The sequence below is a fragment of the Harmonia axyridis genome, chromosome 3 (genome assembly GCF_914767665.1).
Source record: "Harmonia axyridis chromosome 3, icHarAxyr1.1, whole genome shotgun sequence".
Classification (NCBI taxonomy): domain Eukaryota; kingdom Metazoa; phylum Arthropoda; class Insecta; order Coleoptera; family Coccinellidae; genus Harmonia; species Harmonia axyridis.
The window spans coordinates 31,827,110-31,844,561 of record NC_059503.1 but is presented as its reverse complement, the minus strand read 5'-3'; the positions used below and the strand labels follow the sequence as shown (position 1 = coordinate 31,844,561).

The 17,452-nt window shown below is 33.1% G+C and overlaps 1 protein-coding gene across 1 annotated transcript; it reads right to left on the bottom strand.

Moving 5' to 3' along the window:
• Positions 1–526: 526 nt before the first annotated feature.
• Positions 527–15,401, bottom strand: LOC123676881. The gene is made up of 8 exons (XM_045613143.1): positions 9,875–15,401; positions 9,665–9,816; positions 7,129–7,338; positions 6,343–6,552; positions 5,757–5,960; positions 5,538–5,651; positions 2,018–4,036; positions 527–1,527 (listed from the first exon to the last, which is right to left on the bottom strand). Exons 2-8 carry the CDS (start codon positions 9,804–9,806, stop codon positions 1,295–1,297), a joined length of 3,132 nt encoding a protein of 1,043 aa, XP_045469099.1. The 5' UTR covers positions 9,807–9,816; positions 9,875–15,401; the 3' UTR covers positions 527–1,294.
• Between the last annotated feature and the right edge of the window lie 2,051 nt (positions 15,402–17,452).

Below are 17,452 nucleotides of genomic sequence, written 5' to 3'. Positions count from 1 at the left end.
GATCACAAATATTTGGAAAACTGTTGAACGGAAAATGAGTGAAAAAATATGTAAAAATATGCTGAATGTTCCTGGAATTGAAATACCCCAAAAAATATAGGGTATCTATATAATTTAAAACAATAGTCACCGTCCAATCCGCTTTTGTGTGACACCCCCTATATATTCTTATATACAGGGTGTCTCAGGTGGTAGGCACAAAACCTGTGTTTTTTATTAGGAAATACCCTATATTTCACTCCAGATTTAGGAAGCATGGTTAGAATGAGGCTAATTTTGACGTCTCATGTGCTCAAAATTTTCCGATTTTGAGATATTTCAATTTGTCAATTCGAGCATCTCTGAAAAAAACTCGATAACTCCGACGCAAAAAAATTTGGTGGAATGAGATTTTGGCTGTGAATACTAGAATGAAGGAATCAAATACTGTATATGGGTCATATAATTATTCAAAACTCTGCTGAGAATTTTCGAAATATCGTCATAGGACGTTTCGAATAGTGATGAAAATTGTGAACAGAATTGGTCTTAATATGAGGATTATTTTATTTTCGAAAATATATTTCATTGTAGTTTCGTTACAGAAATTGCATTTATGACAAGGGCGATCCTAGCCTTTAAATTGGGGGGGGGTCGCCGTTATGAACATTTTTTTGATCCTCTGTATAACCGAAAGAGCCTAGATTGAGAAAGTATTCTAATCTCAATTTTCAAATTTCTAGTCGACCCAGTTCCTCAGTAACTTCTTGATTGAACTTGAGTATTCCCAGTTAAAGGTCATAAAAATAAGGTGAAGTTAAATTATTGGGTAAAGTATTTTAAATAATGAGGAAGTCAAGGGAATCATAATTCTTTTCAAATTTAAATATCTTCTCTATATGTACGAAAGAGCCAGGAATGATAAATATTCTAATCTCCATTTCCAAATTTCTAGTCGACCTAGTTCTTCTGTAATATCTAGTTAGGAATTTCCAGTTGAAGGCATAAAAATATGGTGACAATAAAATATTCGGTTTTTCTTTGGTTTTTGATTAAGAAAAATAATAAACTTCAATTGTAAATGAAGTGTTTCGAAAGAAACACCATCTTGAAAAAATCTTAAGAATACAAATAAATGAATTTCAAAGGAACATAAATAAATCTCTAAATAAAACGAACAAATATAAATGAAAATAAATGAATGAAAATGAAGAAACATAAACAACTTTCTTGAAAAGTAAATAAATATATGAAAAAATAAATAAATATGAATAAAAACGAATGACTATGTATAAATTAAAAATATCACAAATATTCAGTTTGAAAATGAAAGTTTCTTCTTGGAGCCCTTCAGCTGATTGTGAATCCATGTCTTTATTTGTGGTGACGTGCGATTCTGAAGAACAGGAGTTTCTTTTATCACTGTTTGTATCACTTTCAAAGGAGGTAGAGCTTTTCTATTCATATATTCTCCGAAAATACGGAAAATAGCATCCTTCTCCTCTTGGGTCCACCTCACTCTTTTGAGGGTGCCAGATAGGGTATGGGCTATAAAAATGGAAAAAAGAGTTGAAACAATACACAAGTTTCAGTAACTTTTCAAGACGAGAGTGATTCTACTCTAACAACACAAGCAATTTTTTTTCTCAAACATAAATCGTATGATATATCAAGAGAATTTTTTTAAGAGACATTTATTCCACTCCGTAGTGATTCACTTGGTCCTAATGAACATGAATTGTTGAAATTCAAGTTCTTTCATATTATATTTTAGATCTGGAGTGGAAAAATTCAATATACTTCACGAGAGCCCTCGCTGGAGCTCAGCTGTAGATTTGTTTTCGATTGGTAATACTATAATATAAAATATAGTGATGAAATCACTATTTTACGTTCACGGCCGTACCAAAAAAAATTGCTTCGGGAAATGACATTAGTAAAGTCGAAATTTCAAGATGTTTTTGAAAAAAAAACTATTTTGAGGTTGGTGAATTGATTACAATTAGCAGTTCGAATGAAATGTAATTATGTATCTCACCTTTGCTGGAATTCCTCCTATTCCCCCCACTAAGATTTGGAGTTCCTCCTGTTGAATTGATTTCATTTGTAGGAATTGGTTCTTCATCATTGACAACCTCATTTTCGGAGTCATCACTGCTTGCATTTTCATTTTCTCCTTGAGCTGTTTGCAGGAGTTGTGAAATGCCCAAAATGTCCCTACTTATAATGGGCTGACGATAAATGCCCTTGTGTATCTTCTCCGAATGGCCCATGAAGTTCGACAAATCCACTACGTCTTGATTTTCAAGATTCAAAGTAATACACGTAGTGGCTATATGTTTCCTCAAATTGGTGCCACGTAGTCTTGTCGGGTGCTCAGCACCACAAGCTTCAGAGAATTTCCTCATCAAAGTGCAGGCACTCAGATGTGGATGCTTTTTTGTATCCGACCCTGGTGTACCGAATACATAAGGGTTACTCTTGTGGACCCTCATATTTGTTCTGTTTTTTATTATTAATTGGATGCACTCACATAAATGAGTATCCAATAGAACAGGAACCGTCCGATTCAACTTGCCCCTTATAGTGAATCGAACATATTTTTTTGCAATTTCTTTTGATTTCTCTGAAAGTGATTGAAATAGATCATTATTACTTCTCTCAATCGTTTCGTATTTTTCAAATTCGGTAATGCTAATTCTCTCGACTTCTCCAGCGCGTCGTCTATTGAAAACCTGGATAGACGTTAGCGTTGCCTCTGCTAAGTCTATCCAGGCCAATGACGAGAAGCAAATTTTCAATTTCTCAAGGGCGTCTTTTCTCTTCTTGGTCAAATAGTCGCTGAGTTTTTTTATGTCGCCCATTGTGGGTAGCATAACTGTTTTTGTTCTACTCATTTTCAGTTGAGTTTCAGCAACAGTTCTGTTTACATTTATGTTCACTTCTTGAGCGAAAACTTTCAAGAAATATTTAGCATTTTTTCGCATTTCTTCCTTGTGGTTTTTAATGCACTCTGTTATTAATAAATTGCCAATCTGCTTCAGCAGTGTGCCCAAACTGAACGCTACCGAAGGAGCTTCGAAGCAGTTCGTAGTTTCAGTGTACCGGGCACACATATTTATAGCAGATAAAACCATGTCTACAAATTTTGGGTCATATATAGAGGCTAAATTATTTATTTCCTTACTCAGTGCCTTCATTTTAATGAGGAAATTACCAATTAATCGTAATCTCTGCCTTATCATTTGGAAATGTCTCGGTTCTCTATATTTTTCCACCATTTTGTTAGCATAAATGATGATGAGTTCATCATATCTGATTGCTCTACATACATCATCCTCCCTCAGCGGTGGGAATAAATGATTTCTCACAGTTATTGATGCCATAGGATGTATTCTTGATGTGATTTTTTTACTTAGCAAATTTGGCAATCTTTTAATGTCGGAATCAATGCCTGTGCAGGATCTGAAATGCACTCGAAGGGTGGCTTTTGAGAAAAATCCCTTACAGTTTGCACATGCACTGTAATCCCTACCACTTTTATTCCTGCTGCTTTTAGGCCGTCGCGCCACAATCAGCTCACCATCATTTAAATTCTCATTCGTATTAAAAAGGAAATTTCCCCTTTTTCTTATCTGACCAATAATCTTGGCCCTTTCTACGTTACCTTTTGGTAACATAATAAATTTTTTCACCTCCTCCTCACCGCTGTGTTTATTCTCTAGGTGTCGTGAGATTTTTTGCTGTTTCGTATGGCAGTAGAAACAAAAATTTGCCTTCTTGTCTCCTTTTCTTCCGCGGGACTCAGTTACCATCATATTTTCATCATCGCACCCTGGTTCGTTTAACGAGGCAGATAAATGAACTTGGATGCTTTTCGAGAGGGAATTATTATTGGACTCATTCGGTTGCGTTTTCTCCTCAATATTCAGATCCATTTCAGATAGAAAGGAACATGGTGTTGAGCTCCGACTGCCATCTCGTGAGTTATCAGATTGCGTTTCTGAATAAGTAGATAAATTATAATCTGAATCATCATCAGAATTGTCTCCATAAACTGAAAATAATAATAATAATTTAGGAAAAACTTTGAAGTTATAAACATTTAGGTTCACAAGAAAGCGACAGCGCGATGTTTCATATTTCTCGAATTAGGGAACATATACAGTGTGTAGATAAAAAAGGGGCAAAATCAATAAGTGAGTTATTTAATGTTTTCTTATGATTTCACTCATGACGTCATTTATTTTTACAGGTTGACGTCATATTTTCTTTCAAATAACTACCCCATTTTTTAGCTGCTTTATTATACCTACTTACATGAGGTTGTGCAATAAGTTACGTTAATTACAATCTTTCACACCATTATTTAGGTAAATTGCAGAAAATGTGTGATCTTTTGAAAAAATTTGTTATCTACGGTTTCAATTGTGTACACCATCATTAAGGCAAGTTTGATAAAGGAGAGAAAATATTTGGATTAATAATTAGAAAAAAATCATGCTGTGACTCTGTGAAATATGGTCTTCATGAGCAATGTTACCATAAGATGGTTAATTAAAAACTTGAATTCACCTGAAAGAGCGTTTTGCTTGATAAGATTCAATAACACAGCTCTTAATTTGATTTCTCACGTTATCCACACACTGTATAGAATGTATATAAATATTTATTATATTTTATTATTTACATACAGGGTGATTCACCGCGATGGCCTATTAGAAGTCCAACGTCCAATTAAATATTTGCATATGAAATAAACGATTGACAATAATTAACAATGAAACTAATTTAATTTCAGACTTGTTTCGAATGGTACAATATATACTTTTTATGATTTCATAACAACCATAACCTTAGAAATATTATGAAGATCCATATTTTTATTTTCTTTCAGGAAAGCTCAAGTAATAATTTCTCTAAGAGGTATGGAACATTGGGCAAATGTTGCAGGTCCCATTATTAGGAATTACTGTTCTATACAGGGTGTATCTTGAATGGTTGGCCTTCGCCTAGTAGTGAATGCAAGTCATCCAGGCCTTTCAGAAAAGTAGCTTGTTGCGTATCCCAACTGTTAGTTTCGGAGATACAGGGTGATTCAGGGAAAAATCTCAAAGATCTTATTATTGCCCTAGAAATATCAAAATAACATTGAACGCTCTGAAAGGTTGTTTGATGTGAACAAACCCACAAAATTCAAATAAAATCGGACTGCTGATTTGCGAGTAATGGTTATCCGAAATTGAAGCCGATTTTCATTAATCTTCCTGTACATTACTAACTGTCTTAAGATACACAACAAGCCACTTCTCTAAAAAGCCTGGATAACCTACACTCACCACTAGGCTATAGCCAACCACTCATGTTACACCCTGTATAAGCAAAAGATTCGAAAAATTTCGAAAGAAGGTTTTACAGTAACGATATCTGAACAAATATATTTTTTCATTTTTCAGTATAGATTGTAGAAACAAGTTTCAAGGAATATGGGTATTAATTTAATCAATTAATATTGCTCTCACGAAAATATATGCTTTTTCTGAGAAGGGTATAACTACCTGATAATTCTATCTCATCTTCAGGTTCCACTTGAACTGGTATTCCATGATGTTGCATAATACTCTGTTTGTTTTTGTCAACATTCATATCTGAAGCTTCCATGGTACTATTATCTGAAGCATAATATAATACCGTTTTAATTCAATGGCATGATAACAATGATCACACATAAATATACAGGGATATTCAAGGAAGGTTGATTATTATAAATGAAGTACCTTGAAATTCTGCATATCTGTCTTCCTCCTCTCCACAAACAGTGGAGAAAACAGTATCATCGAAGTTCTTCATAAGAGAAGTAGATGATCGGTTAATTTCCACATATTCTGTTCCAATTGAAAAATCATTGAAATCCTCATAGACTAGAGATTTTTCTGGCGATCTCCGCGGATTAAGCAATATATCTTCTATAATTATTTTCTCTGCAAATCAATAAAGATTCAATATCAGCCCTCGATATAGCTATTAGCTATCAGGTCACTACAGAGGCGTACCCAGGCATAAGCCTTGGGGAGGATATAGAAAAAATTGTTCGCATTTTCCTTCTTTTGAAGAAGTTTTCCAAAGAAGTTTGCTTACTCATAATAAGATTGTGTTATATAAGGTTGTTACATACAATGGATATTCCTCCTGGGGGAATATATCCCCCTTATCCCCCCCTTGGGTACGCCACTGCGTCACTATAAAATTAAAGTTGTTCGTGAATTGAGCTATAATATACATACATATATAATAGTTGAGGATGAAAATAAGACTCAAATGATCTTGTTATCAAAAATATGTGAAGAACAAGTAAGTAGGTACCTTGAAATGCTCCGTCACTACTTTGTTCATCTCTACCCTCAACGGTGGAAACATATTCATGGTTGATGGAGGAAGTAGATGGTCTGTCCATATCCACATATTTTTTTCCAATTTTTGAATCAGTGGAATGATTATCGCCTATAGATTTTTCTACTGATTCTCTTTGTTCGAGCGTTTCTTCTTGAAGAATCCTCTGTTCTTCTCTTTGCTCTGAAAATGAATATGGATTGGATATAAATATTTTATTGCAAACAGTCACTCAGAAAAACTTAATTGTACCCGTTGGGCAAAATTCGATGGTATTGAATAGTAGCCCTGTAGCCATAGGATCTAGGAATTATGGATGGCATATTTTCAACTTCGATTTTTAAAAGATGGATAATGACCAAAACCAATCCCTATTTATTTATTCATTAATGAGTGAAATCTCATTTTGGATTCAATGATTCATTTTTATGAATTTTTATAGTTAATGAATGCTAATTAATAACGATTCGTTTTGAATTTTTGAAAGCTATATTTCATCAACACAATAAAATTGAAAGTTTAACTGACTTTTCATATAGAAAGAAATAAATGATTAATCAGGTGACATAAAGAATGATACTTTATTAAACTTATATATTCAAATGCTTGATTCTGAAAATAGTGGAAACCCTAATTTCCGATATTTTTTGCCTTTTTACCGAATTTCAGCTAAAATCTGACCGAAATATTACGATTTAAGGTTGAAAATACGTGTCAAATGACCGTGTTATTGAAAATATTTCGAGAAAAAGTAATTACCTTGAATTGCTTCATCACTACTTTCTTCATCTTTTTTAACAACGGAGGAAACATATTTATGGTTGATGGAGGAAGTAGATGGTCTGTCCATATCCACATATTTTTCTCCAATTTTCGAATCAGTGAAATTATTATCGCTTACAGATTTCTTTACTGATTTTAGCTGTCCAACCATTTCATCTTGAAGTACCCTCAGTTCTTCTTTTTTCTCTGAAAATGAATATAGATTCGATATGAATATATTATTTGTCACTCAGAAAATCTCAACTACAACCTTAAGAAAGGAATAGAATGGATGGCATATTTTCAACTTCAATTCTCAAAAGATGAATACCTAATGTCCAAAACGGAATCCCTTTCTCCTTTTGTGTTCAATTCATAAGGGAAAATTCATTTTTGTTTGAATTGATTAATTTTTTCAATTTTTTTTATTCATATGAAATAAAAAATTTAACGATGTTGAATCCGGAGACCTTACTGACCACCAAATAATTTAATTATCAGAAGTTCACAAATTATCATAAATAGGCCCTTGGTTGATTTGCCGTGTGAAACTGAAACTTTTTATGATTTTTGTAGTTTTTAAAGAAATTTATTTATCATATTATATATCTTCGAAAATTGAAAAAACGATTTTATTTATTTTAGAAACATTTGTGGTTTTTAATAAACAACAATTATGTATTATAACTTCTAGACTAAGTAAGCAATAAGAATGAAATAATTATACCAATGGATTTTACCAAAAAAGTGACTGTAGTACTTTTCATTTCACGCCAATTTCCAATTTTCTTCTATAGCTTGAAAACAGTTGAATTTATTATCTGTTCGAGTCCGCAAATGTGCCATTCATCTTTTGCTAGCTCAAAAGTTTTCTGAGATCCCATCACTAGACAACGAATTTGGGACAGCCGATATAGTCAATTGAAATGTTTGGCTCTATATGTACAGGGTGTTTTATTATTAACTGGATTAACATATATGGTCGTGTAGATGACACCGGGAGAATAATTTTTGTCTTATGACATATTTTTTTTTTTTAACGACTTTATTCTTCAATTAGATACAACAAGGCGACATTTAGCTTGAAGCTACTCTTACATGTAACCTCATCATACCATAACATCCATGACCTAGCCGGGATTCGAACCCGGTACCTTCAGCATCACAGCCGTCTCCCAAACCACTGTGCTGCCGAAGGTAGACAACATATATCTCGTTTTCAAAGCGAACTTGAGACACAAAGGGTTCAACGTAATTTCTGAGCAATATTTTATTGAACATGATCAGTATGAACCTTTAAAGTTACGATTTCTGGTCACACCAACTTATTTTTTGGTGCTAAATTCGAAAAAGGTAAAGAACCCTGAAAAAAAATTTCAAACTGGCGGAAAACCTGCAATGTTCGTAATTTTTTTTTTCGGTTGTCAAATTGAATTTCATTTTCCGAATGAACTCAATTTTCCAAGAATTTCAATAAAAAAATCTTTATAAATCGAAAGGAATATAATTGTTGCATGTTTACAGGAAAAAATTATTCACCCGAAATTGATGAAATATTTCACGATTGTCTTGTTTTCATACTTTACACGAATATGAAAACTGAATCGAAAAATATCAAACCTTCCTTCATTAAAGCCATCCAAAATTCTCCTCCGGTCTTCTAACAAAATTGAATTATCCTTGGATGAGTTCAAATTTATAATTCACAGGTAATAACTCAAGGTCGAGAGTTCGACCCCTAACATAGATTCATTGGAATTACAGTGAAATATTTTTGTGATAAATTTTCATTACTATTTGAATTGTTTCGACAGCTCAATTTCAAACTTTTGGCCATCATAGCCCTACCAGTTTTTTTTTTCAATTATGCTAGAGGACCAAAAGAAAAATTTAGATGGCTTTAATGAAGGAACTGTTCGATATTTATCGATTCTTTTTTACTTTCGTGTGAGGTATAGAGATAAGTACAATCATCAAACATTTCATCAATTTCTGTTGATTTTTTTTCGCTTTAGATATGTAAAAAATATTTTGGTTCGATTTATGAAAAAATTTTCTCACAAAAATTATCTTAGAAAATTGAGTTCATTCAGAAAATTAAATTAAATTTAGCAACCGAGTTCTCGTTCGGAAGTTATCGTATAAACGTTCGGCCGGACAGAATCGAATTTGAGGATAGATTTGTCAACAGTGAGTGGAACCTTTTGAAACCATTTCCGGCTCGGAATTCAAAAACTACAGACATCGTGATGAAATGATAGAGCGATCAATTCGGATACAGGCACTCGAAAAAATTTAATTTTATTTTATCAACAATAAGTTTCATTTCGAAATTTCTGATTACGAAACAGGAGGTACAGGGGGTGTTATGGAACTTTGCAGTATTGTGATCAATTAAGAATATTCTATATTCAATTATAGTGGCAAAATTCATATGTATCCCTGGAGATTTTCAAAAAGAAATTTCATTCTAACAACTTATTTTCAATCGATAAAAAATAATTATGGGTGATAATATAAAAAAACAACTCACCTTTTTCTGTTATCAGTACTGCTTCATATTTGGCACCTCTATGTTTTACAATGCAGGCATTATTATCTCCTTTTTTCTTTGAAATATTTTTCATTGAATATATTCCGTAAGTCTGGTCGGGAAAATGAACTAGACCAAACATTTTTGCTTTCCTGGAAAACACAATTTCTTTATTTAACTGTCTCAATTAAGATTATCAATAGATCTTACCTTACAAAAAGATCGAAATATTCAAACACAAGTTTTCACTCCGAAATATTCACAACACAACCAACTTCAGATTAAAAAAATCGAATTTATCTGCTCGTCTATTTTCAGAGTTCTAATATTCACTTGGAGAAATTCAGAATAGATCTGTATTATTCCAACTGTTACTAGGCCCTAGTAACAGAAATTTTTTTATTATCTCGTCAAATGAGCGAGATTTTGCCTATATACGATGACATGAAACACCCGATATTGGTTATACACAAAAATCTAATACATTCAAATATAAATCGTTTTCAAGTTTTATATCTTCAAAAAAGTAATTTTAAGGTTGAAAAATATCGAATTGTATATTAAGCTCTTACCTTTAATAACTGAATAAACAAAAAGTCCTTAGGTCAAAGGCAAATATAACTTATAAAAAAACTTCAAACACCTTCACTAACTTCACTTAATAATTGAGTCTCAAAAACGTACAAATATCAGTCAGTCAGTAAGCAAGACCGTATAGAAATAGTGAAGAGTACTAGTATTATATAGTAATTACCCCTCCCAAGATTTTCAAAATATGAAATTTCAGAATTCTTGCAGAAACGAAAAACGAAATTTTTTTCCATAAAAATGAACCAATAATCATTTTACTTTCCTTTGAAATCTTCAAGGCAGTCGAAAATCGCACCCTTCAGAGTTTATTAGTTTATTATCGCTTTCAAGATAATTATTTTTATTTCCCTACGAGCACGTCTATTTTCGAGATTTATTATTATCCTTTGTATATCCACTTTGTCGGCGTTGCCTCTGGTTTTGCCAAATGTGATTTTTGTATTCGTCATCGGTATACGCCAGGCCAGTGATTCCTAAAGTGGTCCAGGTTATTGCAAAATATTCAACGCTTTCAAATAATAGCTACCTAAATTTGCATAACGGTCAAAAAAGTTATCCGTCTTTACTGAATTTTAAAGCCGACCCATAAAACGAACCGTAATTCTGTTATGGATAATGCCGACAAAGCATTATCAGAGGTGTCTACAAGCATGAGAGTTGCTAAGTACAGGTCCATTATGCATAAGATATTGTAATTACTGTATTGAATTCGTATAAGATCCTCTTTATTTCCGGAAAGCAATGTATTGATCGAACATCATTTCAACAGTTTCATCAGCGTGATCAGATTGGAATATGATGAATCTATACTGACGTTTGAATTGAGAAGTGCGTGCGTATCTACAAAAAATCACTTTTGGGATATTGATTGAACTTTAAATACTTTCATTTGTGCCATCCACAGATTAAATTTAATTAACATGCATTATCATTTATTTTTTCTTCATATTAATTCAATTGAATCTGTGGATGAAATGAAAGTCTTCAAAGACAAATATCCCAAATGTGCTATTTTGCAGATACGCCCTTTTCAATTGAAACGTATATTATATTTTTGATGGTCTTTTTAATGTGCTTTCAACAATTGAACATTTGCTCCCATAACCACATATAAAATATTATGAATCTAAATAATTGATTGGAAATACAGAGATATATCTTCGTAAAAATTCCATAAAAATGAACCAATAATCATTTTACTTTCCTTTGAAATCTTCAAGGCAGTCGAAAATCGCACCCTTCAGAGTTTATTAGTTTATTATCGCTTTCAAGATAATTATTTTTATTTCCCTACGAGCACGTCTATTTTCGAGATTTATTATTATCCTTTGTATATCCACTTTGTCGGCGTTGCCTCTGGTTTTGCCAAATGTGATTTTTGTATTCGTCATCGGTATACGCCAGGCCAGTGATTCCTAAAGTGGTCCAGGTTATTGCAAAATATTCAACGCTTTCAAATAATAGCTACCTAAATTTGCATAACGGTCAAAAAAGTTATCCGTCTTTACTGAATTTTAAAGCCGACCCATAAAACGAACCGTAATTCTGTTATGGATAATGCCGACAAAGCATTATCAGAGGTGTCTACAAGCATGAGAGTTGCTAAGTACAGGTCCATTATGCATAAGATATTGTAATTACTGTATTGAATTCGTATAAGATCCTCTTTATTTCCGGAAAGCAATGTATTGATCGAACATCATTTCAACAGTTTCATCAGCGTGATCAGATTGGAATATGATGAATCTATACTGACGTTTGAATTGAGAAGTGCGTGCGTATCTACAAAAAATCACTTTTGGGATATTGATTGAACTTTAAATACTTTCATTTGTGCCATCTACAGATTAAATTTAATTAACATGCATTATCATTTATTTTTTCTTCATATTAATTCAATTGAATCTGTGGATGAAATGAAAGTCTTCAAAGACAAATATCCCAAATGTGCTATTTTGCAGATACGCCCTTTTCAATTGAAAAGTATATTATATTGAATATGAATTGATTCATCGGAACATTCTTGAGTCTAGACATTCCCAACCGTCTCGGTTAGATTTTTTGAAACTACTAAAATCTATCAAATGATTTCTTCCTATTAAAAACTTCCTGAAAATGCAATAATCTACTGAAAAATTGGATATCAACTAAATCTGGTCATACTGAGTTTCATTATATTTTGAGTATCTATTGACACTTTAGCTCAAATGATAGGTACACTGAAATTATCGTACAAAACGCTATTATCGTACATGCGATATCGTACATAGAATTGAGCAGCAAATTATCGTACAAAACGATAATTATCGTACGAACGGCAACGCTGTACTAGGGCTCTTGCAGCAAAAATTCGATAAGAGGGGGAATATCATCATCCACATCTTGAAGAAAACACCAGACGTGGTGTAAACATTTATTTACAACCCTTGTATTGCCGATAACTGGAGAATTCACTATATGGATTGAAGACATCTGGTTACGGTCCCGAAATTCAACATTAAAAAGATGTACCTATATCTGAATCATCTCTATACCGACCCCGAGGAGTCTTTTCAAGCCGGACTTTAATATTTTCAATATTCTGCTTGAATTTTATGTAGAAGCCTCTATTCACACGAAATTTTGCATGAAGATCAAAATTGATAATTTATATATTCAGGCAAAATTTCAACTCGAGCAAATTTGTTGTAACTTATATATTAGGTGTACATTTTTTTAATTCTTCTTGAATTTTCTATTGTTCTGTTTATGCTATCCGCACGAAATTGTGCACGCAGTCTCGAATGATCATTTTATGTATACACGCGAAATCTCCATCTGATCAGATCTGTAATCACAGAGATATCAAGTTTTTAATATCCAATATTCTTCTTGAATTTTCTATGGTTAATTTTTTATGGTTCTCATTATGCGATAAGCTTGAAATTTGGCGAGGAGCTTAGCATTGCTATTTTATATCAATACCCAAAATCTCAACTCAACGTCAGTTCTGTGGTAACAGAGTTTCTATGGTTCTGATCAAGTGATCAACAAGATATTTCGCACGAAGCTTTATATGGTCATTCTACATCTGAATGCAAATTTCCCTCGCAAATGTGACTTTGGTTTCGAAATTCACAAAATACAAAATTTCGAACGGCCATATTTACGGAACCCCTATTCAGGTTCTGCTTATTAAACGAACTCAACTGCGGCATTGGAGATCCGAACCTTCCCTGCAAATTTCGCGTATACAGGGTGTTTCATTGGGAAACGGAAATACTTCATAGGTGCTTAGTTGACACCAAGGCGATTCTGGAGATACCCCATTCATTGGGTCTTACAGTCTTCGTAGGCGAGATACAGAGTGTTTTATGCGTTTTGCCCGTTCCTTTCAGAGGCCATTTCAAACGAACCACCCAGTATATTTTCTTCATATTTGGCAAATATGTTCCTAATTGAGAGCCCAAACGTATCATGCAATAACCACCTCGAAAATTCAGGTCCTGGTTAACAAAAAATTATGAATAGTTTGAATCCTCGTAACAACACCCTGTACATCGGAATTTTGAAAATCTGTTTCGATATTCGGAAACACCACTAAAAACTAAACTGAGAAGTGTAATTCAAATTTTCGCGCAGACAGTTTTACTGCACACATTTTCAAAGTGAAAGTGAAGTTTTCAAGAACTCATCAGGCTTGTCGGCGTTCGCTTTACGTTGCCGGATTTCATGACCACTTGGGGTTCTGCATTATTATCTTTTCAATTCTCTAATCAGACTACCTCGGTAGTGCAGTGGACAGAGATGTCGACTGTGGTGCCGAAGGTACCGGGTTCGAATCCTGGCTAGGTCATGGATGTTGTACATGTCCGGTGATGGTTAGGTTAGAGGCTAATGACCATAGCAGTCGATGCCTTCAATGAAAGAAAAAAAAAAAATCTCTAATCAGAATGTTGATTCCTCAAAAATGGAATGCAAAATATAAGAAAACAATTCTATTTCATCACTTCCAACTGATCCTTCTTGAGAAATATAAGTTTCATTATTTCATACCACATTCCATTATTTTATGATATTCTTCATTTTTTATATCAAATTATCTAGAGTCGAGCGTGGGCGCAATCGAATTAAATAATGGTTCATCCTCATCATCCGATCATTACTCGATAATCTTAAACAAAAATGCCGAAAACAAAACAAAAATTAACAGGGCCCAAATATGTGTTCAACGAGAAGGCGGTGTTTTTGAACATTAACTCGATATTTTATAGCATTTTATCAAATCCGTCTGTTATAAATGTTTCCTATTAATACAACTGTCTTATTTTCACCTTTACGAAAAAATGTTAGATAAGCTTTGTTGCTGAGAATGTTATTACGAATCTAAATGCATGAAAAAATATAGGGTGTTCCATTGAAAAAATATCATTTTATGAAATATTATGACAACGCGTCTATTTTTTTTTTTTCGGCATCGAGAAGGCCACTGAGAATGCTACCAGTTTGCCCATTTAACCGACATCGTAGCATCCATAATAACAGAGTTGGCAATGGTGCCGACTCAATTTGGAACACCCTGTATATGAACATTCAAAATCTCAATTGAATCGGATCTGTAATCACGGCTCTATTTTCAATATTCTCCTTGAAACTTCTATAGTCCATTTGTCATGGTTTTCATAATCTGATATCCATCAGTTGTGTGGTCACGTAAATATTGGTCATTTTTTTGGTTATTCTTTTTTAATTTTCTATTGTGCTGATTAGATGATGAGCATTAAATTTTGCACAAAGCATTTAAATGTCATTTTCCATCCAATTGGAAATCTTTATCGCGATCGAAACTGCAGTTCCGACATCAACAAGAAAATGAAATTTCGAACGTCAATATTTACGGAAACCATAATCGGATTTTATCCATAAACGAACTTAACCGCGGCATTTCTGATCCAAACCTACTCTGAAAATTTTAAGTTTCTAAGACCTTTCATTAGAGAATTATCGTGTACCTATACGGCTGAACGGTCAGAGTTGAATTTGAGGACGGATTCGTCATCAGTGAGTCGAACCTTATCATTTATCCATAAACTTCTTATGGACATTTCCAATGGAAGACCCTGCATACATCACTTTTTTCAAATGCGAGTACATCTGCATCCCATAAGCAATATTTGCACAAATTCCTGACCCACACATTTCATGAAGAAAAGAACGAATGAAAAAAATATATATTTATTGCGTAATGCGAGATGATAAAAATTTCAACCGAAAATTAATGTCCCGAAACTCAACAATAAAGAGATATATTTCAAAAATATCGCCTGATATCCCATTGAACTGCGTACTACATATTGACATCTTATATTTCCTCATGTCATTTATACATATAGTGAACTTCTACTTGAAGAATTGAAATGCGAAGAAATAGTTAATTTCCCATCTAAAGCGGAAACTTCCACTCATATACCGAGAAATGTTCGGACCAATGGCACATTTAGAACCGAATGTCATTCCGATTCCGAGAAGAATATAATTTCATTGAGAAAACCATTTTCATTCCTTGTGCAAAGATATTTCTGACATGCGGGACAGTCGAAATCGAATGAATAGATTTTATAAGAACGCAATAGAGACGATATCAACGTGATAAACGTCCTGGAACTATGCAGTATATTAGGGTACTGGAAGTCAGCATTATACATATATCAGTTCCAAGACTGTCCCGGAACTATCATTTCGGTCCTGGAAGTCAACATTAGGCATATATCAGTTCCAAGACTGTCCTGGAACTATACATCGGTCTTGGAACTCGCGGTTAGCTGGTAAAAAATGTCTTGGAACTCGACGTTAGTCATATATATATATATATATATATATATATATATATATATATATTTTTTTTTTACCTTCACACGCAATGTGGATCAGTTAGATGACCCGGGCATCGCTGCCAAGAGCCATCCCGTCTGTTAATGAGGGAAAAGTACTAATAACTTAGTTAGTAACTAATATACCAGAAACATATTTATTCGAAATTTATCGAAATCTCAGAAAAAATTCGAGAAAATTTTGAACACTATTCTAAAACCCCATGATTTCGCTTGGTATTCATCTAAATAAACAACAAATATTTACCAACACTGATTATCCACCGGAGAAAAAAGAAAAGGGTATAAACAAAAAAAAGTTTTTTTTCAATATTGAGTAGACTAAATTGAAGATTCTATTCAAAATTCACTTAGAGTTTGTAGTTAAGTGTTGCTTGGAACATTATCTTTTGATAATCTATTAACTTATATTTTGAACATAATATGATAAGAATGAGATTTTCCTAACTCTTATCTTACTATTTTCAAAATATAAGTTATTAGGTAATACTGATTATTAAAGTAAAAGTATTTTTCGTTTATTGTTTTTGAGCTCCATCATCAATAACAATTCCAATTGGAAATTTTTTGAAGGAACGAATATATCCCCCCAGAAGAAATATCCATTATAAGTCAAAAGTGCTCAATAATTTAATCGTGCAAAAATTTAATCAAGGAATTCATCAACTAATGGTCATATCAAAGGGCTCCATTTGACCCTACTCTCGTCGGCACAATCATTATTTACATTATGAGCTATGAATGCCACATTGATGATAAGCAATCGCGTAAAAATTAATGAGATTCTGAGGTAAACACATCGGCACCTATGATAATAATTTCTGCAAATTTTGGGAATCCTAAAGTAAATGAATAATATCCTATTATACCTAATTATCCCTTTGTCGCAAAGTATCTCTTTGTCGGCACTTTGGATTTCATTACTTACTGCGTTAACAGTAGTTTCAGTATATTTAGTTGCTTAGTTCGAGGTGATGATGTAAAATTTTTCTATTATATTATCTATTATATTTCGTGTTTACATTTATATGTGTGTTGCATGATCTCAAAACTATTCGAAATCTTGTTGGAAAATTTCTTCAGAGGAAGGGAAATTGAAGCAGGCAAATCTTCAAGTTTTTCGCGTTTGAATACAACAGCTAAATCTTCTACAGATGAAAATCGATCTCAAGAAGTGTCAAAGGACATTGGAAACGAATAATAATTGTAATTTTTTATTTTTTTTTATAACTATTTATCCTTCCAAGGCTTATGTCAGGGTACGCCACTGGCTAGCTCATTATAGGGAAAGGTGAGTAATATGTATATAATATTCTTTCAAGATAAA

Excerpts from the sequence above, each read along its gene's own strand:
- LOC123676881 (XM_045613143.1), bottom strand. The coding sequence starts at position 9,806 with ATGTTTGGTCTAGTTCATTTTCCCGACCAGACTTACGGAATATATTCA. Across the intron at positions 7,339-9,664 it reads AGTACTGATAACAGAAAAAG|AGAAAAAAGAAGAACTGAGG; the intron begins GTGAGTTGTTTT and ends ATTCATTTTCAG. Across the intron at positions 1,528-2,017 it reads TAGGAGGAATTCCAGCAAAG|CCCATACCCTATCTGGCACC; the intron begins GTGAGATACATA and ends CCATTTTTATAG.